General features: G+C 38.7%; 1 protein-coding gene, 1 long non-coding RNA gene and 1 pseudogene across 4 annotated transcripts in view; 1 reads left to right on the top strand and 2 right to left on the bottom strand.

Annotated features, from left to right (window-relative positions):
• PTPRG (protein tyrosine phosphatase receptor type G) overlaps positions 1-25,679 on the top strand; it is a 743,963-nt gene that overhangs the window by 702,295 nt on the left and 15,989 nt on the right. For 2 of the 3 annotated variants that reach the window (XM_003273634.3, XM_003273635.3), the window contains 10 exons: positions 2,870-2,966; positions 14,498-14,580; positions 14,773-14,907; positions 16,122-16,256; positions 18,472-18,644; positions 20,023-20,158; positions 20,774-20,920; positions 22,978-23,071; positions 24,076-24,152; positions 24,648-24,776. In XM_003273634.3, coding sequence (XP_003273682.1) covers positions 2,870-2,966; positions 14,498-14,580; positions 14,773-14,907; positions 16,122-16,256; positions 18,472-18,644; positions 20,023-20,158; positions 20,774-20,920; positions 22,978-23,071; positions 24,076-24,152; positions 24,648-24,776 — 1,206 coding nt within the window. Of the gene's footprint in view, positions 1-2,869; positions 2,967-14,497; positions 14,581-14,772; positions 14,908-16,121; positions 16,257-18,471; positions 18,645-20,022; positions 20,159-20,773; positions 20,921-21,424; positions 22,687-22,977; positions 23,072-24,075; positions 24,153-24,647; positions 24,777-25,679 lie in introns of those variants that run through there. The other variant, XM_030802031.1, reaches the window with a different exon arrangement.
• The window catches only part of LOC105738821, a 40,282-nt gene continuing 16,501 nt past the window's right edge, over positions 1,899-25,679 (bottom strand). The window contains exon 2 of the long non-coding RNA XR_004027602.1: positions 1,899-4,215. This is a non-coding gene — a long non-coding RNA (uncharacterized LOC105738821). The remainder of the gene's footprint in view (positions 4,216-25,679) is intronic.
• On the bottom strand, positions 10,215-11,146 carry LOC101175916 (annotated as a pseudogene).

Genomic DNA, 25,679 nt, shown 5'->3' with positions numbered 1-25,679 from the left:
AGATAAGATGGGACATTGAAAGCCTGGCTAAGGGAATGTGGAATCTCTCCACACGTTTCTGAGGAAGGGAATAACAAAGTCAGCATAACGTTTGAAGAAAATCAGTCTGGCAGCAATTTATACCCTGAGCAGAAGAGAGTAGGGGCTGGAAGATGCAGTATAACCAGCACCTGTCAAAGGCCAGTTCTGTGTCCGACACTGTAGATGCACTACCATGACCTAAACCCATCAGTCATCTGTAGAACAGTCTCTTTACCACAATTGTAGGCTGCCTGAACTCAGGCATTAAGAATGTTACCCCTACTTGGTGTAATACTTGGTAACCAGATCCAAATAATTTATTCTCAGCTACCTTTTTGGAACTGAGCAATCTGAAAGATTTCTAGATGTTTTGTTGCATTACTTTTTTTTAATTGAGCCACAGTATAGTAGCACAGTAGGTCTTTAAGTGCTCTTTAAATAGCCTCTTGCATCAATGACTGTAGGTAGGAAGTGATTTAGCCTACGTCACCTCCCTAAAATTCTTGTTATATCAATTTTTAGGGTTTGTTCGGTCTTTGATTTTTTGCTTTATTTTAAACCTGTTTCCTGTTGGCCTTCTCCTATGCTTATGTGCCTGTTAAGATTCAAACTGTTCTTTTTGAGAATTCTAGCTTTGTTATATAGAGAGTAAAATATAAACAAGTTTAAACTATTTATCAGAGTTCTGAATAGGTAAATTTACAATGCATACTCCATTGGCCAGTGTATCTTTAAAGGGTTTTTAACACCTATTAAAATCATGTTAACTTTGAAATGGCAGTTCTGATGGAGAAAAGCCACTCCAGGATCAGATGATATTATCAGCATCTAAATGAGCCAGGCAGTATTGCAAGGAATTAACAGATGACATTATTATCTACATGACAAAATCAGAAGTCCTCAGGCAAACCCCATGGGTTCTAATAAAATCAGATTTGACAATATTTATTACGATTTTTTTGTTTCTGTCATTCATCTAATTGGAAAAGTGAAATAGAGGCAACAGATCAGACAAGGCGTTTTAGATAAGAGTCTGGCCATATTGAATGACAGCTTTAAACAATACTGACAACTGCTCCCAAGCAGTCTTGGTCAATTGCATTATATTAGAAAAGAGGCTCCAACTTCAGTCCATAGCTAGGGTGGTCAGATCTATACAACAGGAAAAAAAATCAATAAACAAAGTAAATCTCAAACTAAGGTACAGAGCCATAATCTCTCAGCATAAGATATCTGAACAACTCAACCCTAAAGAAGTACATGCCAAAGGTGTGACCTTCAAAACCCAAAAACAAAAGACTAACTTGTTTCAAATCCATTTTCAAAAGTTGTCTGCCCTTGAAACTCTTCAAAAGAGAATGCCTCAGGTCTTATAAGGCAGTTTCAAAAGGCAGGTCCCAATATTCTAAGTTTGGCTGGCACTGCTCATGTTCTTATGTAGACTGATTTGTGATCACACTTTATTATCTCATTTTAGAGAAGAGCCAAAGGGCAGCCTTAAAGCTCCTTAAACCAGTGTTTTCCAAACCATAGGTTATAAACTATCTTAGAACAGGAAAATATTGGAGTTTAATAAGAGTAAAGAATGGGTAAGAACTGTCATGAAACACACTTTCCCAGAAAGGTGGATTGAATTAATGCCTGTTGGGCTTTTTTTTTTTTTTAATGGACAGCTGGGAAGGACTATAATTATGGAAACTTCAATTTACAGTGTCCAACAATTGGAGAGTCACTGAATACTGTTTTTTTGAACAGACAGAAATTCTTTGCTTTTATACCTTAAATCCTTTGAGTACAGTAACTTCCTCCTTCTAGAGAAGAAGTGTACTTCTCCCTGGGAAGTACTTAGTGAATATAAAAGACAACCAGTTCATTGTTTTCATTATGTTTAATGTAAATACTATGGAAAACATCCATAATTGCTAGGCAACTCCTTTGTGAAATAAAAAAGTCTGCATGCTTCTAAACTCTGCTACATCTGTTCTGTGTAAAACATTTCTCCTGATAATACTGTGTTACTTTGTTCAGGCTCTTTGTAGCAGCTGTGTACCGCTAATGACTTCCCTTATTAGTTAGCTCCAGTACTTTCTTGGGTTTGAAGCATATAGTGTAGAAAAATTTGGCTTTTCAGCAACGTTGTATTAGGCTAATGGATGACGTTTATATCCACGGCCAAGGTAGGATAAGAGCGTTATTTCTGCTACTGCTATTTTTCCAAAGACGGATAACTTTTAACATACTAGAGTTCACAAATAATTTGTCAAGACTGTATATATGAGATATGACCATTAGTTGGGCTGTTATTAGGGTTATTTCGGCACTGAGTCTTTAGAGTCAATGCACCCTCACAATTATCAAATGAGGCTATAAGGCCTGTAAGCATATTGCAAATCATGGTAGAGATTATACTTCTTAGAAATTCCCTTTCTTCCTTTAAGACTTAGGTAAATTTTTTCACCTGTCTAAAGCCTTCCTCTGTTCTGTGCTCCCATCAGAGCTTTTTCAGGCCTCTTTTCTATTCATCATGTTTGACTATCTTTTTGAATATTTTTCTCACCCATAAACTGTGATGTATTCAAAAAGAGATACTGTTTTACATCCCAGGGACTAGGTCAAAATCTAGAATAAAGTAGATGATCGATGAAATAGTAAAGAATGAAATCTTTATACCTTTTTCACATTCTTCATAAACTTGTTATAAATATATCAATAATTATATCCGAAGTTGGGATTGAGGAGGTAATGGTGGCTGTGGCTAGGGAGTGAGTAAACACTTTATGCCTTTAAATGTATATGGTGTTCCTTTGTTTCTAAACTGTGTCTATAATCTTGCTGTTCTCTTCACTAGGAAGTCCAGCGCTGTACTGCTGATATGAACATCACTGCAGAACATTCCAATCATCCAGAAAACAAGCACAAAAACAGATACATCAACATTTTAGCATGTGAGTAATAAGCTTTAAACTATCTTCAACTGCGAGGAAATTAAATTTTCATGCTGGGTATAAGTTGAAAGCCAAGCAATCAGAAGCAGGATGCCAAGAAAGAATGATTCTTGCAAGCTAAACTCTCATGAGCCCATCTTCAGCAGTGTAGATGTTGGGACATTTTCTTCCCCCTTAGCCTTTCATTAGGCTGTCAGAGCTCAGAGAGCTTAATAAGATGACTGAAAGAAAATGTTTGGAGCTTCACTATTTTCACATGAAGTGATGTCATATCAAATGTTGGGAGCCAAAATTTGAATGTCGCTTGGTTATATTGACATTGTTTTTAACCTGTAAGGGCCAAATCTTTTAATACAAATGAAAATATTGGAATTGAATCAAGCAAGCTGAATTTCAAAGCATTCTTTCAAAGACTACATAATTGGCTTGTACCTTAAATGATGAGCCTCCAGGCCTTTTGGTCCATGTGCTTACTCCTATCTGTCACATTTCCATGGTCAGGAATATTCTGTAGGTTAGGGACTCAAACAAATGGACATTGTTCATACAGAGCCTCAAGGAATACCCTAGGAGCACAAGCTACTTCTATGGCTAGAGGACCACATTTCACAGATACGTGGGGCTTGGCTCACTGGCATATAATATATGCTTTGATACTAAGGGTAGGGACATAGATATTTATAGTTAACATATACTATGGTAAGGACTACATTATATAGAATTGTATAAATAGTGCATTTAAATTGGACCACTTAAAATTTGAACACTATTGTATAATGTTTTCTTGAAGTTTTAGTGAAATATAATTCATATACCATATGAAATTTACCCATTTAAGGCCAGCCACAGTGGCTCACGCCTGTAATACTGGCACTTTCGGAAGCCGAGGCAAGTGAATCACTTGAGGCCAGGAGTGCAAGACCAGCCTGGCCAACATGGCGAAACCCTGTCTCTACAAAAAATACTAAACTTGGCCGGGCACAGTGACTCATGCCTGTAATCCCAGCACTTTGGGAGGCCAAGGTGGGTGGATCATGAGGTCAGGAGATCGAGACCATCCTGGCTAACACGGTGAAACCCTGTCTCTACTAAAAATACAAAAATTAGCTGGGCGTGGTGGCAGGCGCCTGTAGTCCTAGCCACTCAAGAGGCTAAGGCAGGAGAATGGCATGAACCCAGGAGGCGGAGCTTGCAGTGAGCAGAGATCACGCCACTGTACTCCATCCTGGGTGACAGAGTGAGACTCCATCTGAAAAAAAAAAAAAATTCTAAAGTTAACGGGGTGTGGTGGCATGCGCCTGTAGTCCCAGCTACTGGAGAGGCACAAGAATCACTTGAACCCAGGAGGTGGAGGTAGGTTGCTGTGAGCCAAGATTGTGCCACTGCACTCAAGCCTGGGGAACAGAGCAAGATCTTGTCTCAAAAAAAAAAAAAAAAATTACCTAGGGTATACAACTCAGTGGGGTTTTAGTATATTCACAGAGTTGTACAATCATCACCACAATCTAATTTTAGAACAGTTTTTGCACCTCAGCAAGAAACCTGTTAGCAGGCACTCCCAATTCCTCCTTCTCTCCAGCACTTAGAAACCCTGTATCTACTTTCTGTCTCTGTGGTTTTGCATATTCTGGACATTCCATATAAATAGATTCATACTATATGTGACCTTTTGTGTCTGGCTTCTTTAATTTAGCACAGTGATTTCAACACTCATCCATGTTGTACCATATATCAGTACTTCATTCCCTTTTATGGCTGAATAATACTCTAATGTGTGGATATACAGCATTTTGTCTATTCATTCATCATTTGATGGACATTTGTTTCTTTTCCACTTCTCAGTTAGTACGAATACCGCTATGAACATTCATGTACAAGTCTTTATGTAGACAGATATTTTCAGTTCTCTTTGGTGTATACCTAGGAGTAGAATTTGCTAGATTATATGGTAATTCTATGTTTAAAATTTTGAGGAACTATCAAACTCTTTTCCAAGGTGGCTATTCATTTTACGTTCCCACCAACAATATATAAAGGGTCCAATGTTTCCACATCCTCACCAACTCTATTTAAAAAAAAAAACAGCCTTGCTAACGAGTATGAAGTGGTATCCTATTATAGTTTTGATTTGCATCTCCCCAATTATTAGTGATGTTGAGCATCTTTTCATGCTTATTGGCCATTTGTATAACTTGTTTGGAGAAATGTCTAATCAGATCCTTTACCATTTTTTAACTGGCTTACTTTTGTCTTTTGTTGAGTTGTAAGAGTTCTTTATATAGTCTGGATACGGATCATTTATTGAATATACAGTTTGCAAATATTTTCTCATTCCGTGCATTGTCTTTTCACTTTCTTTTTTTATTATTATACTTTAAGTTTTAGGGTACATGTGCACAACGTGCAGGTTTGTTACATATGTATCCATGTGCCATGTTGGTGTGCTGCACCCAGTAACTCATCATTTAGCATTAGGTATATCTCCTAATGTACCTCCCCCCTCCCCCCACCCCACAACAGTCCTCAGAGTGTGATGTTCTCCTTCCTGTGTCCATGTGTTCTCATTGTTCAATTCCCACCTATGAGTGAGAACATGTGGTATTTGGTTTTTTGTCCTTGCGATAGTTTACTGAGAATGATGGTTTCCAGTTTCATCCATGTCCCTACAAAGGACAAGAACTCATCATTTTTTATGGCTGCATGGTATTCTATGGTGTATATGTGCCACATTTTCTTAATCCAGTCTATCGTTGTTGGACATTTGGGTTGGTTCCAAGTCTTTGCTATTGTGAATAGTGCCGCAATAAACATACATGTGCATGTGTCTTTATATCAGCATGATTTATAGTCCTTTGGGTATATACCCATTAATGGAATGGCTGGGTCAAATGGTATTTCTAGTTCTAGATCCCTGAGGAATCGCCACACTGACTTCCACAATGGTTGAACTAGTTTACAGTCCCACCAACAGTGTAAAAGTGTTCCTATTTCTCCACATCCTCTCCAGCACTTGTTGTTTCCTGACTTTTTAATGATGGCCATTCTAACTGGTGTGAGATGGTATCTCATTGTGGTTTTGATTTGCATTTCTCTGATGGCCAGTGATGATGAGCATTTTTTCATGTGTTTTTTGGCTGCATAAATGTCTTCTTTTGAGAAGTGTCTGTTCATGTACTTTGCCCACTTTTTGATGGGGTTGTTTTTTTCTTGTAAATTTGTTTGAGTTCATTGTAGATTCTGGATATTAGCCCTTTGTCAGATGAGTAGGTTGCAAAAATTTTCTCCCATTTTGTAGGTTGCCTGTTCACTCTGGTAGTTTCTTTTGCTGTGCAGAAGCTCTTTAGTTTAATTAGATCCCATTTGTCAATTTTGCCTTTTGTTGCCATTGCTTTTGGTGTTTTAGACATGAAGTCCTTGCCTATGCCTATGTCCTGAATGGTATTGCCTAGGTTTTCTTCTAGGGTTTTTATGGTTTTAGGTCTAACATGTAAGTCTTTAATCCTTCTTGAATTAATTTTTGTATAAGGTGTAAGGAAGGGATCCAGTTTCAGCTTTCTACATATGGCTAGCCAGTTTTCCCAGCACCATTTATTAAACAGGGAATCCTTTTCCCATTTCTTGTTTTTGTCAGATTTGTCAAAGATCAGATAGTTGTAGATATGCGGCATTATTTCTGAGGGCTCTGTTCTGATCCATTGCTCTATGTCTCTGTTTTGGCACCAGTACCATGCTGTTTTGGTTACTGTAGCCTTGTAGTATAGTTTGAAGTCAGGTAGCATGATGCCTCCAGCTTTGTTCTTTTGGCTTAGGGTTGACTTGGCAATGTGGGCTCTTTTTTGGTTCCATATGAACTTTAAAGTAGTTTTTTCCAATTCTGTGAAGAAAGTCATTGGTAGCTTGATGGGGATGGCATTGAATCTATAAATTACCTTGGGCAGTATGGCCATTTTCACGATATTGATTCTTCCAACCCATGAGCATGGAATGTTCTTCCATTTGTTTGTATCCTCTTTTATTTCATTGAGCAGTGGTTTGTAGTTCTCCTTGAAGAGGTCCTTCACATCCCTTGTAAGTTGGATTCCTAGGTATTTTATTCTCTTTGAAGCAATTGTGAATGGGAGTTCACTCATGATTTGGCTCTCTGTTTGTCTGTGATTGGTGTCCAAGAATGCTTGTGATTTTTGTACATTCTTTTTCTATCCTGAGACTTTGCTGAAGTTGCTTATCAGCTTAAGAAGATTTTGGGCTGAGACAATGGGGTTTTCTAGATATACAATCATATCATCTGCAAACAGGGACCATTTGACTTCCTCTTTTCCTAATTGAATACCCTTTATTTCCTTCTCCTGCCTGATTGCCCTGGCCAGAACTTCCAGCACTATGTTGAATAGGAGTGGTGAGAGAGGGCGTCCCTGTCTTGTGCCAGTTTTCAAAGGGAATGCCTCCAGTTTTTGCCCATTCAGTATGATATTGGCTGTGGATTTGTCATAGATAGCTCTTATTATTTTGAGATATGTCCCATCAATACCTAATTTATTGAGAGTTTTTAGCATGAAGCGTTGTTGAATTTTGTCAAAGGCCTTTTCTGCAGCTATTGAGATAATCATGTGGTTTTTGTCTTTGGTTCTGTTTATATGCTGGATTACATTTATTGATTTGCATATGTTGAACCAGCCTTGCATCCCAGGGATGAAGCCCACTTGATCATGGTGTATAAGCTTTTTGATGTGCTGCTGGATTTGGTTTGCCAGTATTTTATTGAGGATTTTTGCATTAATGTTCATCAAGGATATTGGTCTGAAATTCTCTTTTTTGGTTGTGTTTCTGCCAGGCTTTGGTATCAGGATGATGCTGGCCTCATAAAATGTGTTAGGGAGGATTCCCTCTTTTTCTATTGATTGGAATAGTTTCAGAAGGAATGGTACCAGTTCCTCCTTGTACCTCTGGTAGAATTCGGCTGTGAATCCATCAGGTCCTGAACTCTTTTTGGTTGGTAAGCTATTGATTATTGCCACAATTTCAGAGCCTATTATTGGTCTATTCAGAGATTCAACTTCTTCCTGTTTAGTCTTGGGAGGGTGTATTTGTTGAGGAATTTATCCATTTCTTCTAGATTTTCTAGTTTATTTGCATAGAGGTGTTTGTAGTATTCTCTGATGGTAGATTATTTCTGTGGGATTAGTGGTGATATCCCTTTTATCATTTTTTATTGCATCTATTTGATTCTTCTCTCTTCTTTATTAGTCTTGCTAGCGGTCTATCAATTTTGTTGATCTTTTCAAAAAACCAGCTCCTGGATTCATTAATTTTTTGAAGCGTTTTTTGTGTCTCTATTTCCTTCAGTTGTGCTCTGGTTTTAGTTATTTACAGCCTTCTGCTAGCTTTTGAATGTGTTTGCTCTTGCTTTTCTAGTTCTTTTAATTGTGATGTTAGGGTGTCAATTTTGGATCTTTCCTGCTTTTTCTTGTGGGTACTTACTGCTATAAATTTCCCTCTACACATTGCTTTGAATGTGTCCCAGCGATTCTGGTATGTTGTGTCTTTGTTCTCATTGGTTTCAAAGAACATCTTTATTTCTGCCTTCATTTCGTTATGTACCCAGTAGTCATTCAGGAGCAGGTTGTTCAGTTTCCATGTAGTTGAGCAGTTTTGAGTGAGTTTCTTAATCCTGATTTCTAGTTTGATTGCACTGTGGTCCGAGAGACAGTTTGTTATAATTTCTGTTCTTTTACATTTGCTGAGGAGAGCTTTACTTCCAACTATGTGGTCAATTTTGGAATAGGTGTAGTGTGGTGCTGGAAAAAATGTATATTCTGTTGATTTGGGGTGGAGAGTTCTGTAGGTGTCTATTCTGTCCACTTGGTGCAGAGCTGAGTTAAATTCCTGGGTATCCTTGTTAACTTTCTGTTTCGTTGATCTGTCTAATGTTGACAGTGGGGTGTTAAAATCTCCCATTATTATTGTGTGGGAGTTTAAGTCTCTTTGTAGGTCACTCAGGACTTGCTTTATGAATCTGGGTGCTCCTGTGTTGGGTGCATATATATTTAGGATAGTTAGCTCTTCTTGTTGAATTGATCCCTTTACCATTATGTAATGGCCTTCTTTGTCTCTTTTGATCTTTGTTGGTTTAAAGTCTATTTCATCAGGGACTAGGATTGCAACCCCTGCCTTTTTTTGTTTTCCAGTTGCTTGATAGATCTTCCTCCATCCCTTTATTTTGAGTCTATGTGTGTCTCTGCACGTGAGATGGGTTTCCTGAATACAGCACACTGATGGCTCTTGACTCTTTATCCAATTTGCCAGTCTGTGTCTTTTAATTGGAGCATTTAGCCCATTTAAATTTAAAGTTAATATTGTTATGTGTGAATTTGATCCTGTCATTATGTTAGTTGATGCAGTTTCTTCCTAGCCTCGATGGTCTTTACAATTTTGCATGTTTTTGCAGTGGCTGGTACCAGTTGTTCCTTTCCATGTTTAGTGCTTCCTTCAGGAGCTCTTTTAGGGCAGGCCTGGTGGTGACAAAATCACTCAGCATTTGCTTGTCTGTATTTTATTTCTCCTTCACTTATGAAGCTTAGTTTGGCTGGATATGAAATTCTGGGTTGAAAATTCTTTTCTTTAAGAATGTTGAATATCGGCCCCCACTCTCTTATGGCTTGTAGAGTTTCTGCCGAGATATTAGCTGTTAGTCTGATGGGCTTCCCTTTGTGGGTAACTTGACCTTTCTCTCTGGCCGCCCTTAACATTTTTTCCTTCATTTCAACTTTGGTGAATCTGACAATTATGTGTCTTGGAGTTGCTCTTCTTGAAGAGTATCTTTGTGGCGTTCTCTGTATTTCCTGAATCTGAATGTTGGCCTGCCTTGCTAGAAGGGGGAAGTTCCCCTGGATAATATCTTGCAGAGTGTTTTCCAACTTGGTTCCATTCTCCCCGTCACTTTCAGGTACACCAATCAGACGTAGGTTTGGTCTTTTCAGATAGTCCCATATTTCTTGGAGGATTTGTTCATTTCTTTTTATTCTTTTTTCTCTAAACTTCCCTTCTTGCTTCATTTCATTCATTTCATCTTCCATCACTGATACCCTTTCTTCCAGTTGATCGCATCAGCTCCCAAGGCTTCTTCAATCTTCATGTAGTTCTTGAAACTTGGCTTTCAGCTCCATCAGCTCCTTTAAGCCCTTCTCTGCATTGGTTATCTTGGTTATACATTCATCTATTTTTTTTTCAAAGTTTTTTTTTTTTCACGCTTAATTCACTTTATTTTTCTTGTATAAAAACCCTATATTGTAGCCACAGCTGGAGCCTGGGTCTGCTGCACGGAGACTCTGGTGTGGGTCTTGACGAGGTGATCAGTGAATTCCTGATAGGGAGACTTGGTAAATACAGTCTTCTTCCAGAGGTCGGGGGTCAGGTAGCTGTAGGTCTTAGAAAGGGCATCAAAGGTGGCCTTGGCAAAGTTGCCCAGGGTGGCAGTGCAGCCCCGGGCTGAGGTGTAGCAGTCATCGATACCAGCCATCATGAGCAGCTTCTTAGGCACAGGTGCGGAGACAATGCCAGTGCCCCTGGGTGCAGGGATGAGGCGCATCAGCACAGAGCCGCAGTGGCCTGTCACCTTGCAAGGGATGGTGTGGGGCTTGCCGATCTTGTTCCCCCAGTAGCCTCTGCGCACAGGGACAATGGAGAGCTTGGCCAGAATGATGGCCCCACGGATGGCGGTGGCCACCTCCTTGGAGCACTTAACACCCAGACCGACGTGGCTGTTGTAGTCCCTGATAGCCACAAATGCCTTGAACCTGGTGCGCTGGCCGGCACAGGTCTGCTTCTGCACTGGCATAATCTTCAAAACCTCATCCTTGAAAGAGGCCCCCAAGAAAAAGTCAATGATCTCTGATTCCTTAATGGGTAGGGAGAAGAGATAGATCTCCTCCAGGGACTTGATCTTCATGTCCTTGACCAAGCAGCCCAACTTGGTGATGGGCATCCACTCCTTGTCCTCGTCCTTGCCTCTGCGAGCTCCGTGGCCTCGGCCCCAGCCCCGTCCACAGCCGCGACCCTGGCCCCGGATGCCACTGCCGAAACCTCCGCGGAAGCCACCACGGTTCCCCAACCCAGGGCCACCAGGGCCTCCGGGCCCCCCCGCCGCACCGGCGTCATCCACCATTTGGTGTTTTCTCGGAAAAGAAGCTTTTTCAAAGTTTTTAACTTCTTTGCCATTGGTTTGAATTTCCTCCCGTAGCTCAGAGTAGTTTGATGGTCTGAAGCCTTCTTCTCTCAGCTCGTCAAAGTCATTCTCTGTCCAGCTTTGTTCCATTGCTGGTGAAGAACTGCGTTCCTTTGGAGCAGGAGAGGTGCTCTGCTTTTTAGAGTTTCCAGTTTTTCTGCTCTGTTTTCTCCCCATCTTTGTAGGTTTTTCTACTTTTGGTCTTTGATGATGGTGATGTACAGATGAGTTTTTGGTGTGGGTGTTCTTTCTGTTTGTTAGTTTTCCTTCTAACAGACAGGACCCTCAGCTGCAGGTCTGTTGGAGTTTGCTAGAGGTCCACTCCAGACCCTGTTTGGCTGGGTGTCAGCAACGGTGGCTGCAACAGCGGATTTTCGTGAGACTGCAAATTCAGCTGTCTGATCGTTCCTCTGGAAGTTTTGTCTCAGAGGAGTACCTGGCCAAGTGAGGTGTCAGTCTGTCCCTACTTGGGCGTTCCTCCCAGTTAGGCTGCCTGGGGGTTAGGGACCCACTTTAGGAGGCAGTCTGTCCGTTCTCAGATATCCAGCTGCGTGCTAGGAGAACCACTACTCTCTTCAAAGCTGTCAGACAGGGACATTTAAGACTGCAGAGGTTCCTGCTGTCTTTTTGTCTGTGCCCTGCCCCCAGAGGTGGAGCCTAGAGAGGCAGGCAGGCCTCCTTGAGCTGTGGTGGGCTCCACCCAGTTCGAGCTTCCTGGCTGCTTTGTTTACCTAAGGAAGCCTGGGCAATGGTGGGCGCCCCTCCCCCCGCCTCACTGCCGCCTTGCAGTTTGATCTCAGACTGCTGTGCTAGCAATCAGCGAGACTCCGTGGGCTTAGGACCCTCCGAGCCAGGTGCCGGACACAATCTCCTGGTGTGCCGTTTTCCAAGCCCTTTGGAAAAGTGCAGTATTAGGGTGGGAGTGACCCGATGTTCCAGGTGCCGTCTGTTACCCCTTTCTTTGACTAGGAAAGGGAACTCCCTGACCCCTTGTGCTTCCCGAGTGAGGCAATGCCTTGCCCTGCTTCGGCTTGCGCACAGTGCGCTGCACCAACTGTCCTGCACCCACTGTTTGGCACTCCCTAGTGAGATGAAACCGGTACCTCAGATGGAAATGCAGAAATCACCCGTCTTCTGCGCCGCTCACGCTGGGAGCTGGAGACCAGAGCTGTTCCTATTCGGCCATCTTGGCTCCACCCCCCTTTTCACTTTCTTAATGTGAGTTCTCTAAATTTGTTCCTCTTTTTCAAGATTGTTTTGGCTATTCTTTCAACAATTGTTCCTGAATTGTACTATTGTGCAGCTTTTGTTAAATTCATTCCTAAGTATTTTATTCCATTTGATGCTAATGTAAATGAAATTGTTTACTTAGTTTTATTTTTGGATTGCTCATTGCTAGTTTGTATAAATACAATTGTAGGTTGTACCCTACAACCTTGCTGAATCCATCTTTTCTAGTAGTTTTTTATTGATTCCTTGAATTTCTGTATACACCATGTCCTCTATAAACAAAGATAGTTTTATTTCTAAATGAAATGTTACAAAAACTCCAAGTTACTTTTGAATAGGATTGTTTGTTCTACTTTTCTGAGAAAATGAACTGGTTAAAAAAGCCAGGGGGAGAACAAGGAAGAAAGTCAAACCTCTCCCCAGTCTTTGGATTGACTTTGGCAGTATTTGTTGGCCAACTCAATCAAGGATCACCACTGCTGTGACTATGAGGATTTCTCTATCCAGATAGACCTCCTTTCTAACCAGAGAAATCAGGCAAGGATATATACACATCTGTGCCTTATACATACATACATACATACATACACACACACACACACCATTCTCTCCACCACAGCATCCTTTACTTCTAATGTCAAACATTACTTACTGCCTTGCTAAAAGTATTGTGGCAAAAAAAGGAGGAGAAAATCAAAGCAACTAATGTGTGATGTGCCCAAAGGTCATGGTGTTTTGCTAGAAAACCATCATCTCTGGTTAAATGTGAATTGCACTTTCACAACTTCATTTGTGATTTTACTTTCACAATTTCAAATTAGATGTAATTTTATTTTTAAACATTCAGGGAGTTAGGTTTTGGTGTTCTCTTGGCCACTCAGATTCTGGGCACATTGCCTGCCTTCATCTACCCTCTATATTAATGCCTTTACATGGCAAAGAATAGCATAAAAACAAGTAAAATTAGACCATGAATGAGCCAGAAACATGACGTATGAAAACCTTCTCTCAGATTCATCACAACTTTCAAGGTATATGTGGATGTTACCAAATCACCTCCCAAATTGATCTATTAATGTCTTATTTGTCAGTCTAAGAAATAATACGCAGTTAATGACTACTAAGGCATAACAGTTTGGATCCAGATGCCTTAGGAGAAATTTTTCCTTTGGGGCCCATTTATATCAAGTAACACCTGTTTCATGTCAACTGTAAACTGAAAGTTTGTCAGAACAACCAAAGCAGTTCACAGTTCCAAAAACATAGAGGGCTCTCAAAAATTGCTTGGTATATTCTGAGGTCAGTAATGCCTATGCTGATCCACTCATTGGACTTCTTTTTCAACTAGCCTTTTATGATAATGACTATAAACAGAAACATAAATTGGGTTTTGTCCATTCTGTTTCTACCTAGGGAAAATAAAATTATAACCTCAGCTTCCTTTTACTTATTTTGCTATCCTAAAAAAAGCAGGCTCACTCTGTTGGGCAGGTAGATACACATGTCATGCATCACCTACCCCCAACTTTCGTTCATTAACTGAGGTTAAGTGGATCCTAAAATCTGAACATTAACTTCAGATTCCTATAATGAGATTACTGTTAACAAAAGCTCTGGTTTCCTCAATTACTTAGGTTCTGTTAGGGTAGCAGGGAATCCAAGTGAATTAGCAATGGAATTGCCTGAAAATAGTAATAGATGTTTCGGACTTGACAGATCAGTCACCCTTTTATATTTGTATTAATGGGGAAGGAACAGGGGCATAGGGCATAATCAAAGCCCTTTGAACTTGGCTTTAAAATACAGAACAAGCAAATACCTTTGAACTGGCTTTAAAATATAGAGGACTACAATTTGTAATAGTTTTACATGAGTTTGCATCCTGAGAGCAGGAGATGTAGGAGTGGCTCTGTATTTTGGGATGGGTTTGAATGCTCTGTTTAGTTGTTCTGCCAAAAGTTTTCTCAGACTACCTTGGGAGATGTCATGTTACCTGATTGCCTTGTGTTGTGCTTTAGAATGGTGCTAGTTTCTGAATTATACATTTTATTTCTCTTTTTTTTTTTCTGATCTTCTATAGATGATCACAGTAGGGTGAAGTTAAGACCTTTACCAGGAAAAGACTCTAAGCACAGCGACTACATTAATGCAAACTATGTTGATGTAAGTCAGAACTGTTATTATAAACCTGTTTCTGGAAATTGAAGACTGCAGCAGAAACTGTTTAATGTATTTTAATACTGTACAGAGCTTTCACTAAAAACAAATCGCATTCAATATGGAAGGCATTTGAATTATTTACTGGTCTTCTGTGATAACTGCTTTCATCTCACTTTGTGCTGTGTCATTTTGAAGGGTTACAACAAAGCAAAAGCCTATATTGCCACCCAAGGACCTTTGAAGTCTACATTTGAAGATTTCTGGAGGATGATTTGGGAACAAAACACTGGAATCATTGTGATGATTACGAACCTTGTGGAAAAAGGAAGAGTAAGAGCCTTTTGACTCACTATCTTAATAATGCACCTTCATTCAAAAAATACTTGTGGAGTACCTGCTTTAGGGTAGGAACTTGACAAGGTATAAAGAGTTACGGAAATGAAAAGTGTTGTCTTTGCTCTATCTTTCTTATGATTCAGAGGGGAAGAGAGCTAAGGCATTATAAGAGTAAATGTGATGATAGAGATGAACAGGGTATTAGTGGAATGCTGCAAAATGAATCAGTGTATCCTCTGTACAGAGATTTTTTAAAGGAGTTAATACTTGAGATGAGACTTGAACAATGATTACGAGGAATTACACAGCCTAAAAAGAGAAGGAAAGGGTGTTCTAAGTACAGGGGACAGACAGAACAGTAAACAGGGAAGTTGAAAGAAGCATGGTGTAGACAAGGAACTACTAATAGCTAAAATTGGGGAAGCAAAAATTGCCTAAACAGTTTAACCATCATGAAGAGGACCTTTTAAAAAAATGATTGATGCTGTAGAATTTATTGGATTATGAGTTTACATTAGATGATGCTAATTTAGGCTAGAATAAAAGCTGCACTTCAAGGAATCACCACACTGGGTTGATAGGTGCAGCAAACCACTATGGCACATGATTACCTATGTAACAAACCTGCAAATCTTGCACATGTACCCCAAAACTAAAACTAAAAATTAAAAATTAAAAACAAACAAAAATAAAAATAAATAAAAGAAGCTATGCCTCAGGTTCCCTGCTCAAAATCACCACTGCTTCATGTTGTGGAGTCAGTTTTACTTTTGGTGATCCAAGTTACAACAAGAACAGTCTCACAGTTAGAAGAGAACCTTCCATGAATCCAACCCAGCCTTCCAAATGATACTTAAGCTCCCTTTATAACAAACCCTACCCACATTTCTTACAGGTCAGACATAGAGGTTTCTTTCTTAGTCCCTTTTAAAAATGCATTATAATGCAAAAATAAAAATGCATTATATATTGAAAGGTGATCATAAATACTAGGCCCATTTCTCTCATGGTCTTACACAAACTTATCCCAAGCCATCAGCCTTGTCAGAGATCACACCTGCCTTTAAGCAGTTAAACTCATGTATTCCTTTTTCAGTCAACTAAATGGCAATCTCACCTGTGTTTTAACATTGTCGTTTGAAATTACATTATCAACAGAATTGTGGCATAGATTGCAGTTATACTTTACAACTTTTTTCTTTCTGCAGCGAAAATGTGATCAGTATTGGCCAACAGAGAACAGTGAGGAATATGGAAACATTATTGTCACGCTGAAGAGCACAAAAGTACATGCCTGCTACACTGTTCGTCGTTTTTCAGTCAGAAATACAAAAGTGAAAAAGGTATGGAAGGAATTGGGTAGGCTGCCAGGGCATCTCCTTTTTATACTTCTTTGAAAATTACTGCACAACCAAGGCCAAATCTCATAACCAACTTGGTTTTTAAAAAGTGTTTTTAAAACATTTTTTCATAACTCTTCTGACTGACATCAGTGTATGGTGTGAAAGGTATTGGCAAAGCATATAATAGAATTTAACTGGCCTGATTGTACTCTTTAATCTCTACATGAACAGTCTTCATTTTTTAAAAAATCATCCTCTTAGGTTTTAGTAATACTCAGCAAATATGGCAGCATCTGTTTGATTTAGCTTTTTTATTCCAATTTTCTGACAGATATAAAGCATTGTTTCCCAAAGTATGTTCCAAGGAATACTTGTCCTGTAAGATTCTTGTAAACATCAGATTCTGCTGTTCAAGAATGGGAAATGAATGCTGCATAATATATATCCCCCCACCATTTTAGAAATTTACAGTGAACATAAGTGACCAGAGCACTGGTGTTAACAATAATACCCTTCTCTATAGAACTACTAATACCCTGAGAATCACATTTTTGTGGAAATACTGTTTTCAGGTTATCTCAGTTTCTTTTTCAAAATCCACTGTTACAACAAATATCCTAGATCAATCATCACAGCAGTACACAGTCCCCCACCTGAATTGTGGAAGGTATGTTTCAAGACCCCCCAGTGCATGCCTGAAACCTCAGGTAGTACTGAAGCCTATTTATACAATGTCTTTTCCTATACATACATATCTATGATAAAATTTAATTTATAAATTAGGCACAGCAAGAGATTAACAATAATACTGAAATAGAACAATAATAATATTCTATAATAAAAGTTATATGAATATATATTGTTTCTCTTAAAATACTGTAATATTTTTGGACTGTGGTTGACCTCGGGAATGTGAAACTGCAGATAAGGAGGAAATACCGTATTAAGAACTGTAAATAGATGCTCATTAAAAATGTAGTTATTCCACAGAACTTAGATATGGCAGTTGTTTGCAGCAATGGGATAATTTTTTTTTTTCTTGGTGTCTTGGACATTTTGGAAAATGTGATAAAACTGTAGCCTCCTTGCCCCATTTATATTCACACTTACTCACATTTTTATGTAAAATTCCAGTGGCTCCAAAGCCTGTCTGTGATCCCAGGTTAACTGTCCTTCCTATGTATGTTTATTTCCCAAAATGGCAGAAATAACATGAATATCAGTAGCATAGCAATACATCTGTGTTCTCTACTATGAAATAGAGCTGCTGGCTGGCTCAAGATGATCAATAACCAGCAAAAAACTTACAAAGCCCAACTGATGGGAATATTTCAGGTATTTAAACAGGGCCCACTTACTCTTGTTTTAGAAACAGCTTAAGTCAGAAGAAGTCAAATAGGAACTTTAGGTGTTTTACATACTAACAGGAAAAAGTAGAAAAATGAGAGTTAACAGAAGAATTAAATTAAAGCCATCATGGGCCTTTGTACAATAGCACAGGACCAGACACACTTCAAGCTTCAGTGTTGATTAATTACCCTGAGTCATCCAAAAAAAATTTAGAAATTAGGTATTGATAATAAGAAATCATATCATAGCAAGTAATCTATTTGGAGAATATTTCATCTAAAGTAGTTAAGATGTAAAAAGTTCAGACACTTAAAGGAAAACTACTCTGAAAAAGTCATTTATGAAAGTGACAGATAAATGAGACATCGCCTCTGACTCTGAAGACAGAAGTATTTGACATTTAAAATCTTCCCATCACTTCCTGGATAGTTTACGGCAGCAACCAGCACTCTGGCTCCTAAAGGTCCAGCCTGGACAGTGGAGAAGGAATGGGAATCATAGCCCACAGAGACATGAAAGCAAAGTACTAAGATCTGGACTTGGGGCAGAAAGTCAGGAAATGGAGGCCTTGCAGGAAAAGTACAAGTGCTTTGGATAATTCCAAATCCAAAAAAACTGATACTAAACGGTCATTCTCGGTACAATCTTAAACAGTCTTTTAAGTGATAGTGACACTTCATATCCAGCTTGGTAATGTCTCCAATTTAATGGCAAGAAAGTTGGCTGCAAGGGGGAATAACCTAGCCTGGGAACAGTGATTAGGGTGAATGTGATCAGTGGTCATGTGTCCTGACACCCTTACATTATTTTTTTCCAGAATGTCCACCCCTCACCTTAAAGACATCTTTTTTCACTTTTCTCATAGGGTCAGAAGGGAAATCCCAAGGGCCGTCAGAATGAAAGGGTAGTGATCCAGTATCACTACACACAGTGGCCTGACATGGGAGTTCCCGAGTATGCCCTTCCAGTACTGACTTTCGTGAGGAGATCCTCAGCAGCTCGGATGCCAGAAATGGGCCCTGTGTTGGTGCACTGCAGGTAGGGTCTGGGATTCAACATGTGAAATAGATGGGGCAGGGGACTTAGGCCTCAGTGACCTTGGACCACAATGACTGCTACTGCTTTCACTTAGAAGCTGAATCTTCCACTGGAAACTGGGATGGATAAGACCTATGATAGTTTTAAAGAGGCTCTATTCCTGTAATATTAAGAAATCATCTGCTGCTTCTGTGATTTTTAAAAAACTAGATCCATCTCTAGTTTTTATAAAATCTTCTTATTAATAATATCAGCCAGGTGTGGAGGCCAACACCTTAATCCCATAATCCCAGCACTTTGGGAGGCTGAGGTGGGAGGATCGCTTGAGCCCAGGAGTTTGAGACCAGCCTGGGCAACAAAGTGAGACCCCATTTCTACAAAAATTAAAAATAAAAAAATTAGCCAGAATGGTGGCACATGCCTGTGGTCCCAGCTACATGGGAGGCTGAGACAGAAGGATCCCTTGAGCCCAGTAGGTCTAGGCTGCAGTGAGCTGTGTTCACATAATTGCACTGCAGCCTGGGTGATAGAGCAAGATCCTGACTCAAAAAAAACAAAAATTACAAAATCCTCATTGTTTATAGGAAAATTGTAGCCTGATCCTAATAAATAAAAATATGACGTTAAACACAAGAACTTTCCACACTAGAATAGAGATTGTTTTTGTAAATGGCTTTTCTGAAAGGTTCTTCTAAATAACAATATTTATAGTATATATGAAAAGATTTCATTTTTAAATTTTTAGTTTATATGTTCCATATAAAATACCTTTTCAAAAGCACTGGGAAATCCTTGTATAAAGCTTGTTTTCTGTCAGCCACAGTAAATGACTTCAGTTGGTTGTTTAAAAACGCTTTTATTCTGTTTCATTTGAAAATGCATTCTTGCCTCTTTTTTGTTTGTTTGAAACTTTGGTACTCAAATACATGTCGCTTGTTCTGTGATTTATGTTGCAATGCTAAGTGAATAACATATGTCATCTAAGGTTATCTAAGTGGGGTTTAGGTTGGGAGTGGTGGCTGACACCTGTAATTCCAGCAGTTTGGGAGGCCAAAGTGGGCAGATCACCTGAGGTTAGGAGTTTGATACCAGTCTGGCCAACATGGTGAAACCTCTACTAAAGATAAAAAATTAGTCGGGTGTAGTGGTACACACCTGTAATCCCAGCTACTCGGGAGGCTGAGGCTTGAGAATTGCTTGAACTGGGAGGCGGAGGTTGCAGCGAACCAAGATTGCGCCACTGCACTCCAGCCTGGGCAACAGAGTGAAACTCCATCTCAGAAAAATAATAAATGGGGTTTAGATTGTAATTTTTCAAATCCAAAGTTAACAGTATGATAAAACAAAAGTGCCAGTTGAGTGTCTTCATTTCTTACAGTGCTGGTGTGGGCAGAACAGGCACCTATATTGTAATAGACAGCATGCTGCAACAGATAAAAGACAAAAGCACAGTTAACGTCCTGGGATTCCTGAAGCATATCAGGACACAGCGTAACTACCTCGTCCAGACTGAGGTAAGGAATAGCTGCCAGCATCCTCAGGAGATTCTGGCAAATGCTGTAACTGAAATTTGTTAAATGATAGTGAAGAGACAGATTCATTCTTTTAGGGCTTGCAGTAATTTACAGGTTTGTATTAGAAGATACTCTGACCGTGATCCTATTCTACAGATCACAGTTTTCCATTTCTGTATGGATCTTAACATTTGGATTCCTAAATAACTACACAAGTACTTAGGAAAGAGATACAGTTGTTTCAAGAGCTGTGTTAGATGGTAGGGGGAGTTAAACATGTTGTCTGGCCTGAGAAGTACATAGGAGAGGATGGTTCTAAAACCCTTCATTGAACACGATTTTTTGTTTGCTTATTGAGTTGAAGCAATAAGCACAGTATAGAATACTGTGATCCAGGCGCAGTATAGAATACGGAGCTAAACTTAACACATCTCTACCGTAAAATAAGTTAGGATTGATAAAGTGAGTATTGGAGCAAATCACCTAGCAGTAAGTGCTTGAAGGAAATCACTGGGAGGTCCCTGTTAGCGGCAGAATTAAACTAAGGTACACTTCATGAATGACTGGCTAACCCTTAACACTCCCTCAGTGACTACCATGTATTGTACCTCTTAGGAGCAGTACATTTTCATCCATGATGCCTTGTTGGAAGCCATTCTTGGAAAGGAGACTGAAGTATCTTCAAATCAGCTGCACAGCTATGTTAACAGCATCCTTATACCAGGAGTAGGAGGAAAGACACGACTGGAAAAGCAATTCAAGGTAGTGCTTTGAAAAAGAAGTTTCTTTGGCATAAAGCAAGAAAATATTTTAAATGCCTTGTGTTTGGGGGTTATGTCTTCTTTGCATTAATGTATACACCGAAATGGATTACTATTTGTACTCTTTGTACTCCTTAAATGTGATGAAAAAGAAAATACGGTTTTGACCTATGTATGAATTGTTGGTATTCAAGTAGATATACAGTGTTGTATTTTCTTCTGAGCAATTTATGACTTTATCTGAACATAAACATCAGCCCCTGGCCATAATGACATAGTACTTCAAAGTCACTCGTTTAGTCCAAAAAATATCCTGTCTATTTTTTCTGAACTAATCTATCTTACCTTAATTATTAAGAATGATGACTTGTAGACATATTGTCCTGAAAATATGCCTATTTCAAAAACTATTTCAGAAGATAATTTAGAAATTTAAAAAGAATTAACTAAACAATACTAGAAAAAAGTTAACTTTTCCTAAATGGTTGTTCTTTTTCTTTGATAGGGACATGAAGAAGCTTAAAAGCGGTTAAGGTTTATATGGAATTGACTGAACTGAAGGTGAAAAAGAGAGATTATAAGGACTATTAAAATAATTAAGGCTCAGTCATCTGATAATAAATCAAAATTGCTTCTAACTTTCAAACATTGCCTGTATCTCCAGTTACCAAGTGCTTTCCTATTTATCTTTGTCTTTCAAATTCTGTTTTGCACATTGTTCTGTATGTAAATAGTTTCTCCCTTTGTATCAAGATTGAAAGAATGAGATGAATCTACAGTTTTAGTTTTCGTGGTAAAACTTTCCATAGACTCTGAAACTTTCATTTGAATCTCAGCTGAAGAAATGAGACTGCCAAGCAAATTATACCAAGTGATATGAAATGAAAAATAGTTTAATTTCACTGAGTTCAATCATAAAAGTAATTTAAAATTTTTAGCTCCCCATTAACATTCTAACTACTATAAAACCATGAGGTAATTAATAATGAGGACACAGTGTATCATTTTAAATGTTTAACATGAGTTCTTACAAAATATTAAGTACCAACATTTCTTAAATTCTGCCTTTTTCATTTCTTCAATTTTTTTTTATACATTCTTTAAAACTTCATTTAAGAAATGCGACCAAGTAGTTGGTTCTTTTACAGGCACTAACCATTTTAGAGCTCAAGATGAAGAAAAAAACAAGAATCAAACTTGAAAATGAAAATTATATCCAGGGACCATGAGTTTTACTAAAGCATCTGGAGAAGAACACTGATCTCATATACTCCATTAAGATGGATGCCAGCACCCCAAAAAAATAGGATTGACAAAATGGTTCAATGAAGCTACATAAACAGGAATAATAACCAAACTACTGGGCTGGTTACTTACAACAGCCTCAGAACAATGTTAGTTCAGTTCAACAGAAATGTACTGAGAACTAGTGAAGTACTCCTTTATCTTCAAGAAACTTGATTAGCTCGTAATAAATAGCATTAAGCAATCTTTTTTAATGTAGACTCACTTAGGTCTTTTATGCCAGTGAGGAATCACAGAAAAAAATTCACAGCAGCAGTGACATCACATAACAGAAGAATCCACATAGTTCTAGAAATATCTATTGCACACAGTACCTGTTTAGGGGCCTGATAGTAGAAATAAGAAAGATACAATCAAGGTCACTGAGAGAAGTACCACTAGGAAAGCACAGGAGTGTTCTCTGGGGCTGGGCATGGTAGATTACGCCTGTAATCCCAGAGCAGCCTGGGCAACACAGGAAGACCCCAATTCTATAAACAATTTTAAAAATTAGCTGGTTGTGCTGATGCACTTGTGGTCCTAGCTACTCAGGAGGCTGAGGTGGAAGGATCACAGTTAACAGTGAGCTACAATAATGCCACTGCACTCCAGCCTGGGCAAGAGAGCAAGACCCTGTGTCTGTCTTAAAAGGTTCTTTGTGGCACAGAAATGGTCTTGTTTATCAGTAATCTGATTGGGATTTTTGCCGAAGCATCAAGCATATGCTATCAATTATATCTTTGAATGAAGACTAATATGTTTTTTCTTTTTCAGCTGGTCACACAATGTAATGCAAAATATGTGGAATGTTTTAGTGCTCAGAAAGAGTGTAACAAAGAAAAGAACAGAAACTCTTCAGTTGTGCCATGTAAGACTTTAAAATCAGTTTGTTAGTGATCTTTTATACTGGATTGTATGTTATGTACAGAGGCAGCCACTACTCTGATGCTATTGATAGCACCCTTCAATTGTGCTGTACGTGGCCGTATGGTAGAAGGTTTTGAAAATGTCCTTTTAGTAACCTCATTAATATATGACTTTATACCAGCCTCTTACCTGGTACTACGAAAAGGGAAAATGTTATGCTTATTCAACTAAGGTAGTTTAATGAAACTGGGAGAGGTGGTTGTCAGTGTCAGCAAGTTGCTCCATGTATCTGACGTAGAATACAGCTTCATTTCACCTTGGAATGCAAGAATTGGGTTACTTCTACCACATTATAACATAAAAAAAAATAAAGCTGTTATTGCTGTGGCATTAACATTCCTTTAAAACTTACAATCCTGGATTAATCTGTACAACTAGAACTACATTATTCAGTTACTGTGGCTATTGAGATCAAGGCACTGTTGATTGGTGGTGACCTTTGTATAAATAACTAAGGACATAGCAGAGGACGCTGTCTGTGTGCTGTAGGCATAGACATGGGTGATCATTGGGGAGATTTATCTCTAATGAAAAAGGCCACTCTTTTCTAAGACCATCATGGGCAGAAAGACATGGAGAAACGGGTTGGTAAAAGGGCAAAGTATATGTTGGTATAATTGCAGGAATAACAAACTAGAATCAAAAGTTATCTAAAATCCTCTGTTGTGTCCATATAAAGTATTCTGTTATTGATCTGCTGTAAAAATCTCTCCCACAGTAAAACTGTATTCCTACAATGCCTGTGTCCTTCTGGGTATGTGCAGCAAAATTTCATTTTACATTCTGCCTCAGCTGATAACACTTTAGCTTGTTTAAAAATATAGATAAGTCTTAGAAAGGGAAGCCAGGAGGATATGTTATTCATCAAGCAAATCTCAGAAAGAGCTGTTGGTTCTGTGTGTATAATAAGGCAAATGTGGTGTTTTTGTTTTTTCCATATGATAGCTGAGCGTGCTCGAGTGGGTCTTGCACCATTGCCTGGAATGAAAGGAACAGATTACATTAATGCTTCTTATATCATGGTGAGAGTCAACAGTTAATTATAAATAAAGTCAACTAAACTGAAAGGTGTTAAAGAGCAGATACCACCTGTGTGACTGATGTCATTTTTGAAATAATTTCTCAATGTGTAATATGAAAAGTATAGAGTATCTTGAAACTTTTAACAAAAGATACCTAATCAGTGGTGGTACAAAAATGCTTAAATTAAGCAGAATGCTTCTTAAGGAATTAATTTTATTGTTAATTTCACACATCTAGTCTTTGAATAAATGTTGAAATTTCCGTTAAGTGAAAACAGGAGGGATAACTAGAAGTGAACTGCACATGGAGAGAAAATTGTCTAGACAGTGCTAGCAGAAGTACATCTAAAAATTAGCCAAATGTACTGAATGCCTTTCTCAATTATTTTAGTGTAGTCAAAACAATGCTATCTTATTTCATGAATATATTTTACTACCACAAAGTTAGAATAAAACACTCATATTCACTGATTTTTTTTCTCTTCCCAACTGAAGGGCTATTATAGGAGCAATGAATTTATTATAACTCAGCATCCTCTGCCACATACTACGAAAGATTTCTGGCGAATGATTTGGGATCATAACGCACAGATCATTGTCATGCTGCCAGACAACCAGAGCTTGGTAAGTAAAGCACATCTGCTATATATTAATGAGCCCATGAGGCTACAAGCATAAATTACTTTGATACTTTGCCATAGGGCTATAGTATCCATATATGCTAGGGAGGGAATTTAAAATTTTAAAATTCTCATCTTGAAGTCTATGGAGATTCCTTTCATAGTCTCACAGTACTGTCCCTATCAGTTCCATTACTTGAGTCTCTGATGCTATTGATATCACCCTTCAATTGTACTGTCGGTGGCAGTGTGGTAGAAGGTTTTGAAAATGTTTTTAGTAACCTCTTTAATATATGACTACACCAACCTCTTACCTGCTGTATGTCACTTTTGAAAAGTAAATAATTGTAGCTTACAAGTACTGAGTATGTAACTGTGTTTACATGCATTAACTTGTTTAATCCTCAACAATTTTAAGACATACATACTATTATTATCTTACGTAATAGCTGAGAAAACTGAAGGAACAAACTTGCTCAAGAGCACACACAAGTAACTGGAGCCAGGATTTCAACCTGAGTCATCTGTCTCCAGAGACCATGCTTCATATATAATCATTTTACTGTATGTCCTACCCCAAAATATTGTGTCAAAAGTACTAGTAATGAATTTTTTTTTCCCATTCCATAGGCAAGTCAGATCTACTGCAGGGCTAGGCTATTTTGTTCCCAGTTAAAGGTCTTTAGGACTAAGCTGCTACTACTTTCCCCTCCCTTAGTCCTTCTCTATTTCAGTCTCTAAACTATACAGAAGCGTGAGCAAGTTTATAAAACAGACTTAAATGTTTCTGCTTAGATCTTGTGGATACTTAAGTTTCAGAATTAGCTGGGTCTATAAAAGTTACTATGTGGACATGTGAACCCATAAGGTAAAAACAAAAAACAATGAGGATCTGCCTTTATGATAG

Source organism: Nomascus leucogenys, chromosome 21 (assembly GCF_006542625.1).
Source record: "Nomascus leucogenys isolate Asia chromosome 21, Asia_NLE_v1, whole genome shotgun sequence".
Lineage (NCBI taxonomy): Eukaryota > Metazoa > Chordata > Mammalia > Primates > Hylobatidae > Nomascus > Nomascus leucogenys.
This window is presented reverse-complemented; position numbering and strand designations above follow the sequence as displayed.